This window comes from Tachysurus vachellii, chromosome 17 (assembly GCF_030014155.1).
Source record: "Tachysurus vachellii isolate PV-2020 chromosome 17, HZAU_Pvac_v1, whole genome shotgun sequence".
Classification (NCBI taxonomy): domain Eukaryota; kingdom Metazoa; phylum Chordata; class Actinopteri; order Siluriformes; family Bagridae; genus Tachysurus; species Tachysurus vachellii.
The window spans coordinates 9,351,148-9,363,319 of record NC_083476.1 but is presented as its reverse complement, the minus strand read 5'-3'; the positions used below and the strand labels follow the sequence as shown (position 1 = coordinate 9,363,319).

At 34.0% G+C, this 12,172-nt stretch overlaps 2 protein-coding genes across 3 annotated transcripts in view; one reads left to right on the top strand and one right to left on the bottom strand.

Moving 5' to 3' along the window:
- The first annotated feature begins 2,667 nt into the window (after nucleotides 1-2,667).
- acsl6 (acyl-CoA synthetase long chain family member 6) overlaps nucleotides 2,668-12,172 on the top strand; it is an 87,779-nt gene continuing 78,274 nt past the window's right edge. The window contains exon 1 of the mRNA XM_060891124.1: nucleotides 2,668-2,751. The gene's annotated coding sequence lies outside the window, so the exon portion shown is untranslated. The remainder of the gene's footprint in view (nucleotides 2,752-12,172) is intronic.
- irf1b (interferon regulatory factor 1b) lies at nucleotides 5,554-8,416 on the bottom strand. 2 transcript variants are annotated; one of them, XM_060890994.1, is made up of 9 exons: nucleotides 8,259-8,415; nucleotides 7,708-7,799; nucleotides 7,466-7,565; nucleotides 7,164-7,375; nucleotides 6,924-7,032; nucleotides 6,680-6,799; nucleotides 6,558-6,583; nucleotides 6,280-6,412; nucleotides 5,554-6,134 (listed from the first exon to the last, which is right to left on the bottom strand). In XM_060890994.1, exons 2-9 carry the CDS (start codon nucleotides 7,792-7,794, stop codon nucleotides 6,001-6,003), a joined length of 921 nt encoding a protein of 306 aa, XP_060746977.1. In that variant the 5' UTR covers nucleotides 7,795-7,799; nucleotides 8,259-8,415; the 3' UTR covers nucleotides 5,554-6,000. The 2 variants fall into 2 exon arrangements, with proteins under 2 accessions (XP_060746977.1, XP_060746978.1); XM_060890995.1 differs by lacking the exon at nucleotides 6,280-6,412 and having other exon boundaries at nucleotides 8,259-8,416.

Genomic DNA, 12,172 nt, shown 5'->3' with positions numbered 1-12,172 from the left:
CAGAGTGAAACCCAGCAACAAGTCCAAGGGAAAACCAAGCTCAGAATCAGAAACAGGCAGAAGTCTACAAATAGATAGACAAATAGAAAAAAAATGTTTTTTGTTTTTTGTATTCCTAGTTAATTTTGCTACAGTATTAAATTAAAATTTAGGATTATTTTTCTTATTTTCAATAAGGCTTTCCGGTCTAGCAGCACTAAGAGTTCATTTAGTTTGACAACATTTACACTTGTTTTAAAGTTTGTGTGTTGTCGTTGTACCAGGGTGTGATTTTTCTTCTCTCTAATTAATTTCCTTTTAAGTGGAGCTACAATATCTAGGGTGTAGCAAAACACTGACTCTAAATAGTCAGTCACCTGATCAAGTTCTGTCGGATCAGTCATTACTTATGGGAATATGTATACTGTATAGATTGTACTGGTGTTTTGGGGGGTTTTGTTAATTAAGTTAATTAAGCAATTGTACATTTTTGAAGATTTATTTTTAAATTTTGCTTATAGTGTTGTTTTAACGTCTCTGGGGTTTAATTTATGGGTTGTGTGCTAAAATGTCATCAGTGTATAAACTGATTTTATGTGTTGTGTTTGCTGTCAGGATCCTATAAGGTTTTGTCTTATTGTTCACGGTTAAAAATGTTTAATTGGGATATTGTGTCTCTGTGCTGTGTGAAACTGTGTGATGTTAATCCAGAAATCATAACTCTAGCCTTTGATGATGTATAAGGAAATTTTAGCCACTGGACAAATGTTTTCAAAAACCTAATTTAGAACGTGTAGATTTTTCAAGTATTCCACTGCATAAACAGTTACTATAACTGATTCCAGATTTTACTCAGATGTGTAAAATAACAGGTTGTCCAGTCTGTACACATGGGTGAATAACTGTTTCAATTCTATTATCTAGTCTCTTGTTATTATTTTGTGTCTGTTAAAGTAAAGTTAAATAATGGTGATATTGATTTCTATTGGTAGTGTCTAATTTGTTAAATAGTGATGCTTAAAAAATCTAGAACTGCTTATAGAATTCAGCTGGACAACAATCAGTGTTTGGTGCTTTATTATTAGCCATATAGTTCAAGAGGATGTAGAGCTGTTTTTTTTTTTTTTTTTTTTTTTTTTTTTTTATTTTTTTTTAAATTACATTTCAATTCAACTATGAAATTTACTTGTTCTTCTGATAATTTGGTAGTTTCATATTATTTCAAAAATTATTGATGTGTCTTCTGTGTCTGGAAGCGTTGAGTATGAATGGTCTAAATGTATTATTAAATGAGGTAGAGAAACTTACAGCTTTGTGGCAGGCCAACAGTCTCTCTCTGACTGTCAAGAAAACTAAGGTCCTGATTTTCATTCCACTCATTATTGGCATCAACATTCTGGAGAGTGTAACTTTAGGTGCATTGGAGTACACATTTGAGGACCTAACATGGACTCATCTAAACTCAGCTAAGGAAATTCCAACTGCCTAACAGTTCCTTGGGAATGGCTTTTGGTTTTCTTCCTACTAAGGCCTAGGGATCACTGCTAATCACTGCTTTCAGCTACAAGTATATCAATATTATTGTTTTTGTCATTCATCCTTTTTTCATACTGAGCCACACAAGACAGCATTTTGGTAAATAATAATTAACTTCTATTATTTTGATAGGGTCTAGATGTCAGGATCCAGCCCGGACTTTGGCCACGTGCTTTTGTTTATATTCTGTGTCACGTGTCTGCCCTGCCCTTGTCTCTTCCTCCCCATTTCTGCACACCTGTTTCTCATGTGTTAATTGTCCTGTGTATTTAACCGTGCCGTGTTGCCTATGGCAGCGTGGAATCCTTCTCATTATTTGTCACGTCTCTTGTCATGTCTTTTGTTGTCATGTTCCTGTTTTGTGTTTTTTAAGTTAATAAATCTGTTTTTACACTATTTTTTACACTATCCTGCATTTGGGTCTGTTTTTATCCTGTACCACTGACACTAGAATCTGTGGTTGAGTATAGTGAAGTCTGGTCTGGCCTCCACAGCCTACTGCCACCTGACCCTCACCTGGAAAGAGCAGAGGGAATAATTATGGAATGAACAAAACAAAAAATTGCCAGTATTTAATTATTAACATATTCTGAATAGTCGCCTCTTTAGATATCCTACACATATATTCATGAAGAACCCATATTTACTGTTTATAATGAATTTATATTTTAACATTACTGAAATCATAATTTAATATAATGGCATTGACAGGGTACAACATTTATGTGGCAATGTGTATCAGCTTACAATTATATTATAACATGAAGGATGTAGCATGAAGGTTGAGCAATATCTTACTAACACATTAGTTTGTTAGACATTAACATTGCCTTAATTACCTTCAATTGCATTAGTTACCTATGAAGTTATTTGCTTGTTAATCTATGTTATTAGGCTAGTAGTTGACTTACTCATTTGTAATAATTGTAACTAATTATTTTCAGCTGGCTTTCCTTAATAAATGTTTTACATACATTTATTGGAAATTGTTATATAAATCACATGTCTTTAACCAATCAGCACCTTTGATTTCCATTAAAATGATATTGCATTTATGTACATACATAATCCCTTTTTTCAAAGAGCACACTTCTAAAAGTGAAAGTAAAAGTAGAAAAATGTGCTCAATAGAAAGAGAATTAATCCGCACATGACCTTTTTTCTTTGGTTGTTTACAATTTATTGTGGAATAACCTTTGGGAATAATGTTATGAAGATAGATGATATGTCTGTGAGGTAAGTGAAAGTTTAGTGCTTTCACTCAGTTTTGAGCCCATTACATTTAATCGTGGTGTGTTATGATGTTCTTTTATTACAGGCTATAATAATCCTGCTAAAAAAAATCAGCTTGGTCTAACCAGCTACCATCTGCCAAAACACAGGCTGAGCTGGTCAATCTGGGAAATAAAAATAGATTTACTGCTATTATTGCATCCATATGGACAATTCAAAATAACACAAAAGTATGGCAATTAAAAAATCCCAAATATTTATTGACCAATTCAGTCGAGTATAAAGGAAGCTGGTAAATATTTTTTCTAGTTTGCAAAACTGGTTTTCCCTCTTAAACATGTCAACCTGTGTTTTGCCAATAGGCAACTGGTCAGACTGGATTTCCAATAGTCAAATTATTTTGATGATGCTGGAAATAAGTGAAAGAATGCACAGTGTATTATATTAGTTTAAAACTGTATATACTTTGAAAGCATTGTCCAGTTTCATCTGGTTAGCTATTATACTATAAAATGTTACAATTACAACTAAAATCTGAAAAGACAAAATATAACTTGATTTCTGGAACAGAAAGGCCCACTAAATGAATTTTAGATGTTGCTATAATGTTCATAGCTACTTTATGCCACAAGATGTCAGTAGCTGCATTTGCTTTGCAACTCTTGAAACAAATAATTACATTGCAATGGGAGTAAGGTTATTCTGAGTACAGCATGGTCACTTAATGTCATTGATAATATATAATTAATTGTATAAGAGTATACATTTGATTTTAATTTGTACTACTTCACTGTAATTTGCTTTTGTGAAATGCAATAAAGATTCCTATCACTTCATTTCTTTACTGTTTAACCCTTATTATTGTAAGGTATTCCATATTATGGGGGAGGAAATGTTTTTAGTATACATACAGTGGTAAGCATAAGGGAGTTACCCCTGCACAGAGACTACTCAACAGGTCAAGCTATGACTGAATTATGTCAGGACCACTTAACAATAAAATAATAACTTTAAAAGTTAAAAAATAAAAAATTATTTTATGTGTCTGTTTAGATATACAAAACCATGCAACATAATGTGTATACATACAGACTCAACTGATATGTGCAACATAATATTCTGCAACTAATAGTTCTGTTAGGACAGTTTTGTTTGTGTTCTGGCATAGTTGTTGAAATACACATGCTTTTAAATGTAATAGTAAATTTGGAACAGAATTGTATGTGATACAGAAGGTGTTGCCGGATTGCACTAGGAATAGACAAATATGAGATCATTGATGACTCCTGTAATGTGAGTAATGTGTTCAATTACCTATCTTAGTTTTTTGATACGTAAGAACTTCATGCAGTTTATTTATGAATTAATTCATTTATTGCATTGTTCTGAACCAAATGAAGATATTATGTACAAACACGGGACGTCATGCATGGTCATGGGAAAGGATCCAAGGGAACATGGGTGCTTTCCAGCTCTGGCAAGGGAATTTCTTGTAAATGCTCTCATTTCTCCTCAGTGGCGACGCCGCTTGATCATGTGTTGTACTGCTGCTTTAAAAAAAGTCACGTGATTTACAAGAAATCCAGTCAGTGTTTAGAGTAGCCACTAGTCTTATTGCATGTGAATCTCTGACAGTTGGGATAGAGCAGCATTGCAGCTACAGCTGCTCATTGAGGATAGCAATTTTGAGGCAGATCAAAGATCTGAATATATTGCACTGTTCCATGCATGCCTTATTCTATTTATTCTTAAAACGTCTTTTATTTATTAATACCTGTATCCAACGTTAAATTTAGCCTTGACTAATGATAATGTTTGGTCATTATGTTTATGTGTTTGAAATAACAACCAATCTCTATGAATTATTTAACCTGTGTGATTTTTCTGCCTAATTCCATAGCTGAGTAAATGTAACCGGGACTCTGATATGTTTGTTAATAAAGGGAATTTTTTTTCTGTAGGCAGCTTATCAACAAGCATAAAAATAAAACTAGTGTTAAACCCTGGAAATGAATGAAGTGTGTAAAATGTAACTCTGTCTTCAGTTATAGATGGTACAGCTGCTGAATCTTTTTAAGCTTTACGGTGCTTTTGTTATTAACAGAAATGATTATCATAATTAACACACTGACAACATGCTAAAAGTCTGTTTTCTCATTTTCACTAGTATCTGTCTTCTGGTTTTTTGTCATCTAAGAGATTATTGGCCCAAACCAGAAAATCTTGCTCTGTAAGATGCAAGAGACAATAGATATAACTACATACTCTAGATTATTGAACGTCTAATATTAATATGTCTGTCTACAGCATATGTAATAACACTATGGGTCACTTCCATGATGCTTTATTGTGGCCATGGAAGTCACGGATCATGTAGTGCTTTTTGTTGTCAAATGTGGCTTCAAATGATTGGTGTATTTACAGTTGTAAAAACCTAGTATAAACAGTATTATAGATAATACATTGGATTATTTTATGGATTTTTGAACCTTAGACCCTGGTTAAGAACAACAGACGTCTATCTTATGTCTGGCTTAGGAAATGACACCATTCAAATGAGGATAAAACTTGCCTCTAATGTTACTGCTATGCAGTATGACTGCTACTGTGATACTTACAGATATTAATGGTATCACATTAGCTATGACAAGTGAATGTCATATTTGCTTAATGATTTTCAAATTATCTATTATTCAGCGTTTAAACCTGAAAGCAAACCACATAATGCAGTTGCACATCTTTATATATTTTCATGAAAGATAATTAATTCATTCACATTGTGAAATCATGGAAGCATCCCAGAACTTAAAAATGTATCTTTTTTTATTATAAACTCATTTATACACTATTTACATCTTGTGAAGAGATTTTACACAAAGCGCACAAAAGCTTAAAAATTAATTCCAAATATCCTAATAATATTCTAGGAGGAAAATGCATTAAAACCCTGATGTCTAGATAACGGAACCTGCCAAATGTCACAGATAATTACATGAACATATTTATATACAAGCCATTATCATTTACACTTGAAAACAACACACAAGACAACTGCTAAAACAGAATCTTTCTACAGTGTTCTTTGTTGATGACCATAAAATCTCTAACATAATCCTCCAGCATATACCAAACCAAGCTTAAGACACACCCACAAGACAGGCTTTTGGTGATCTAATTTCATGGTCAAAGAAGGAAGACCTAGAATATGAGGTAATGTGATAACAGACATAGTGAGAATCAAAGAAGCAGGTCTCAGAGAAGACAGCTGATTTGTGGAAGGCCAGCTGTGTGAGTGTTGGTATTCCACATATCTGTGTAGCTTAAGAGATCTTCACTGGGCAGTCCTGGTATCAGTTCTGTGTAAAAGCGCAGCTCAAGCTCCTCTCCTAAAAGACAAACACAATAGTTTTGAGTTAATGCCATGCAAACTAGTTTCATGAACGACATTAGACAGACATATTTGACTAGCAAATGAATAATCCTGCTGGCAGAAAACCTGGCTATACTTCCTCTAAACATTATGTATTTTACCTGAGGTATCACTCCATTGGCTCTCTGGACAGTGGTAAGATTCTGTCATGGCTACTTCATTGCACAGGAACCCCTTTCCGCTGCTATTGCTTTGTAGCCACTGTGTACTATCAAGCTCCAATTGCCGTGTGATCTGCAGGAGCAAAACACAGAATTTGTAAGTGGCTGGGTTTTGATTGCCAATAATGGATAATTTAATACATAACAGGGTATTCCTGAGAATGAAAAAGCACAACAGAGAGACAAAATTTTGGTATGTCACTAAAAGCCAGACTCACCTCAACAATAGCTTTTTCCTCATAATCTGCAAATTGGAAAGAACAATAAATACAATAAATGTCTTGCCACTTCAGAATAATCAGTAATAAAATTAAGTAAAAATGTATTTTACTTTTATTACCTGACTCATGAACAGGGGAAACCTGGAACCTGCCAGTATAGATATCATTTGTACTGTCAGGGCCAATTTCCACTTCATAACCTGAGCAGTCAGGCACATCATAGGTTGGGCTTGCTGTGTCTTGAAAGAAAGGTCACAATGAGAAAATTGTCAAAATGTGTCAAATGTCAACTTAAAAAAAAAACATGTTATCCATAAAAATCTAAATAATTGTAATTGAGCTTTGGCTGATGGGGTAACTTACTCATGCTTTCAGTGCTGTCAATGATGTTCTCCTGAGTGATCATGTCTTGCTGCTTGTGGATGTAAAGGTGCTCTTCATTTGATGCCATGTCTGTATCAGTCCTCCTTCCCTTTTGTACATAATAAAAATTGATTATATGCATTGATTTCACTGTATTAACACTTTAATTTACAGTATCCTCTTAAATGCTTTGTTATTTCTGATATAAAAACACGATGCTATAGCATGTTATCCCCTTACCTTTTTCCGCCTCCTGTTGTCCTGGCTTTTAGAGGACCTCTTGGTCTTATTCTTGACAACCTGAAGCATGCGGTAGACACGAACAGCTTCACAGCCTTTGTTGACACTTTTGTCCTTCACTTCTTCAATATCCGGAAGTGAGTTCATTGCACAACGGAAGTTGGCTTTCCACGTTTTGGGGTCAGGTTCAGTGATTCCTGGCTTGAATTTGCCTGCACGTAAAGTCAATATCATAAGGGCCCTGTAAAAGGCTATTTGTTTTTTTTCAAGGGAAATGTTTGTCATTAGGAGTTACATCTCACCTGTGTGGATCGCCCACTGTTTAAATAAACAGGCATCTTTGTCCATCTCCCATCCATGGCGTGCAGCATGCTTCCAAGGTATGGAGAACATCTTTTTCTCCTAAACAGGCCAAAAAACACAAGTTATTCTGGTTATTCAGGTAGTTTTCTTAAATGCCTCAAAACTGTTTAAACCTTTTGGCAAAATCAAAAGCTTGGATCATGCAATAATTTACTCAGTAAAAACTGTGCCTCCAACTTACCTTATCTACCCAGACAAGTCCAGCGATTGCGTTTGAGTCAATCATATCCTCTAACCAGGGCCGCATGCGCATTCTGGACACAGGCATGGTTCCTGGACAAATACATTAAGTAGTTTGAGCTCCTGATGCTCTTCTCATTACATTTCTTACAGTGACATAAAAGCTATAAGTAATCATTTAGATGGATGGACTTCGCTTCTCGAATATTTAAAATATCCGATCTTATATCCATTTTAAAAGTCCGATCCGAGTTTCACACACATACCCGCGCGCTCTCATAGCACAAGAGTACTAAAATAATTACATTAAGGACACAAAAAAGATACTACATTTATATAATAGAGATAAGAGAACACAACACAAATGGTAGCAAAATACGTGCTATGTATATATCCGTCCTGTGCAATGATGCACATTTTATAAAATACAAAAACCACACCTAAAAGGGGCAGATTAATGCACTACATTAACAAAAAAATATACAAACACAAGTCCGTGACATTCAAGTTAAAAAAAATTCACTCACACACAAGGATTATGAAAGCACTTACTGAGTATCCGGAATGATTAATTGAAAACAAGTAGGTGATAAGTAGGAAAGTTATTCCACTTGGTTTAGAACAAGTTGTTATCCGTGACAGTTGCGAATTGTGTTGTTTTTACGATCCGGTCGTCTTATATTTATGCGCGCTGGGGGTTTTCCCAAAGCAAGAGTTTGGCATCTTCCTGCGCATGAGCAGTGTTACTGAAATGCAGGCGCGCTCGAACTTAAGTGGAGTGATTTCCGAGAAATCATGCCGTTGTGAGGTATGCATGTTACGTGAGGTTGTAAAGACAGTGTAGTGGTTTCGGCAAACGCACAAATGCACACTATGTGTACAGTAAGAAGAGGCTTTGGTTTTCGTATGATTAGTAAAATAGGAATGGATTTATCGCTCACTATTTCTGGTCCAAAAATAAAGCCTTATGAGAGATCCACAAAAAAATCCAATTACAACACAGTTTTATTGTAACGGATATCAGCATGATACACCAGACAGTGACCCTAAATTTGTGTCAAAAGGAAAATGATTTCTTGTTAAATTATATTAAACATAAATCTGTTAGAGCATTAGAAGGATCCCAGAGAGCTGGGTAAGAAACCGTACCCTTTCCGGGAAATGGCATCTAAATCTTGAGTTGTAGAGGGAGCTCTTGAGTCGGTTTCATTTGCAGGCTTCATTTATGTAAACACTTTTTTTCTTTTAATGTTATGGAATTAATTATTCATATTTATAATCTGAAAATGTAACGACATATTGTTAATAATCACAACAATAATGTAATTGTTTAATCCCTTTGTAAAGAGACCAAAATTGGTTACTTTTACCTGTTATTCTTTATATATTTTATTAATATATCTATTTAAGTCGTATTGCCCCCATATTTAGGCACTGCACAACAATAACTAATTAGTAATAATAAATGACTCATTATAAGTTACTGGTTTAAAAATTATTTAATTTAATTTTGAAATTAGTATGGCATAGGACAAAATAAAAATGTGGAACATACACACAAACAAACTTAAGAGAAACTTTAGTTTATTTTACATTACATTTACACAGCTCATAATCTTGTCAGCCAGGACAAAAAGAGAAAGGCTTCCTCAAGATGGCGACGTTGACATTTTTTTTAAGGTGCCACTAGGTGTCCCCGCAGCCTCCATAATTCAGGAGTCTTCTGCTATTTAAACTACACTGGAAACTTAAACACAGACCACCTAGACATTCCTACACAAAATACATACCTGGGGGTCCTACAAATATGTAAACATATGCTTAAAAGTTTTTCCCCAAGAGTTCTCTCAGTGGAATCTTGAATCAAAAAGATAAATTGAAGAGATTACAGTGCTCATGGTTCCAGTTCCTACCGTTACAAAGTTAAGTGAAGGATAAACTTGCAGTTTTGGATAAAGCTAAGAACATAAAGGGCACAGGCATCTTGATAAATGAAGACTTTCCTCCAGGGTTGGGGGTTTGATTCCCGCCTCTGCCTTGTGTGTGTGGAGTTTGCATGTTCTCCCCGTGCCTCGGGGCTTTCCTCCGGGTACTCCGGTTTCCTCCCCCCGGTCCAAAGACATGCATGGTAGGTTGATTGGCATGTCTGGAAAATTGTCTGAAGTGTGTGATTGCGTGAGTGAATGAGAGTGTGTGTGTGCCCTGCGATGGGTTGGCACTCCATCCAGGGTGTATCCTGCCTTGATGCCCGATGACGCCTGTCATAGGCACAGGCTTCCCGTGACCCGAGGTAGTTTGGATAAGCGGTAGAAAATGAGAGAGAGAGATACGACAAACTTATTGTTCACCCACCTTTCCAAAATCAACCAAAACAAAGAAAGCCAAACGCTCAGAGTTTGGTTCATTAGATTTGATAACACAACCACTTATAGTATTTTTTATTAGTAATCACATATCTGTTTATTCTTTAAATACACTATTGATTCTAACAAATTTCATTTTGAAGCTGTGACCTTTAAACCTTTCGATTTTTCTACATCCAATCCTTATAACGTTTATGTTGACCCAGATTTAAATTTTTTTCATCGTTGGGTGCTTAAATTTTTTGTTCTTTTTATACTGAAACTACAGTAAGTTTAATGATTTATGTAGATCTTTGCCTGCTAATATTTTTTCTACTTTTCATTTGAATATACTGTAAGAAGTCTCTCTAGGAATTATGACAATTTCATTCACTATTTATTTTTATTAAAACACAAGTTTTCTGTTATTGCTTTATCTGAAACATGGCTTACAAAGAATTCTAAAGACATTTTTAAATTGTCTAATTATAATTCTGTTCATTATGTTAGAGAGAATAGATCAGGAGGTGGTGTTTCTTTGTTTATTTATGAAAAGTATGAATTTAAAATTAGGCATGATTTCACCTTAAAATCAGATAGAAATGAAGTGAAATCTTTATTTGTTGAGCTTTCTATTGGTTCTGTATTTACCGACCACCTGATTCTAGGATTCAAGATTTTAATGAAAGTTTGGCCAATTCACTTGATCTGATATATAATGAGCATAAATACTGTTATATTTTAGGAGATTTTAAAATAAATTTCTTAAATAAATTAGATACCCCTACTGTAGATTTTCTGAATATTCTTTATTCTAGTTATTATTTTCCTCTTATTCATAAACCTACAAGAGTTATGGAAAAATCAGTAACATTGATAATATTTTAACAAATTCTCTGTGAAGTGAAGTGAAGGAATTAAATCTGGTGTTCTATATTCAGATGTGTCCAATCATTTTCCCATATTTCATTATTCTGAAATTAGGATTAACAGAGTTAAACATTCAAAAGATATACAGCAAAAGAGAATTATGAGTAATGTAATATTTCTAAATATTTCTAAATGTAAATATCTCTAAATGTTGAGGACTAAGAACAAATTCTATAAAAATATGTTTTAAATCCTACAACTCCCACTTTTGGGGTTTATAAATATAATCATTCTATTAGATCTGCAAAAAAGCAATATTTTAGTGAAAAATGTAAGAGGTGTTCAAATGATATTAAAACCACATGGGAAGTAATAAATCAGGTGCTGCAAAAAGAGAAGATTACTTCAAAGCTACCTTCAGATTTTGTGGATGGTGACAGTTCTTTTAATAACCATTTGACATAGCTCAAACATTTAATTAATTTTTTGTTAATATTGGTCAAACATTAGCAAATAATATTCCTGTTGGTAATGGTAAACCTTTAGATTATTTATCAGGAAATTTTCCTATCTCTATCTTTAAGCCACCTGAGATTGTAGAAATAAGTGAAATTATTGATGAGTTAAAGATAGCTTCAACTGGACATAATAATATTTCTGTATTTCTTATCAAACAGGTGAAATGTTCAATATTGCATCCGCTTGCTCATATATTTTCTCTTTCTTTGAAAACAGGCATAGTACCAGAAGATTTAAAAATAGCCAAAGTTATTCCTCTGTTAAAAGCAGATGATCCACGATGTTTTAACAACTATAGACCTATATCAATTTTGCCATGTTTTTCAAAAATCTTAGAAAAAATTGTATATAAAGTGCTTCTATGTCACTTAGACTCAAATTCTATTCTTTATAAACATCAGTATGGATTCCGCAAAAACCACTCTACATATATAGCTTTGCTTCACCTGATTGACAATGTTACTCTTGTAACTCTTGTTACTCTTGTACAGTATTTTTATAGACTTGTCAAAACTTTTGATACAGTCAATCATTATATTTTATTGGAAAAGTTGCACAAATATGGCTTTCATGATCTTTCATATAAGTGGTTGAAAAATTACATCTCGAATAGAAGACAGTGTGTTTGTGTTAATGGTTGCTTTTCTAATACAGGAAGATTACTCTGTGGGGTTCCTCAGGGGTCCATTCTTGGACCCTTACTATTTCTTATATATATAAATGATTTAAAGAATG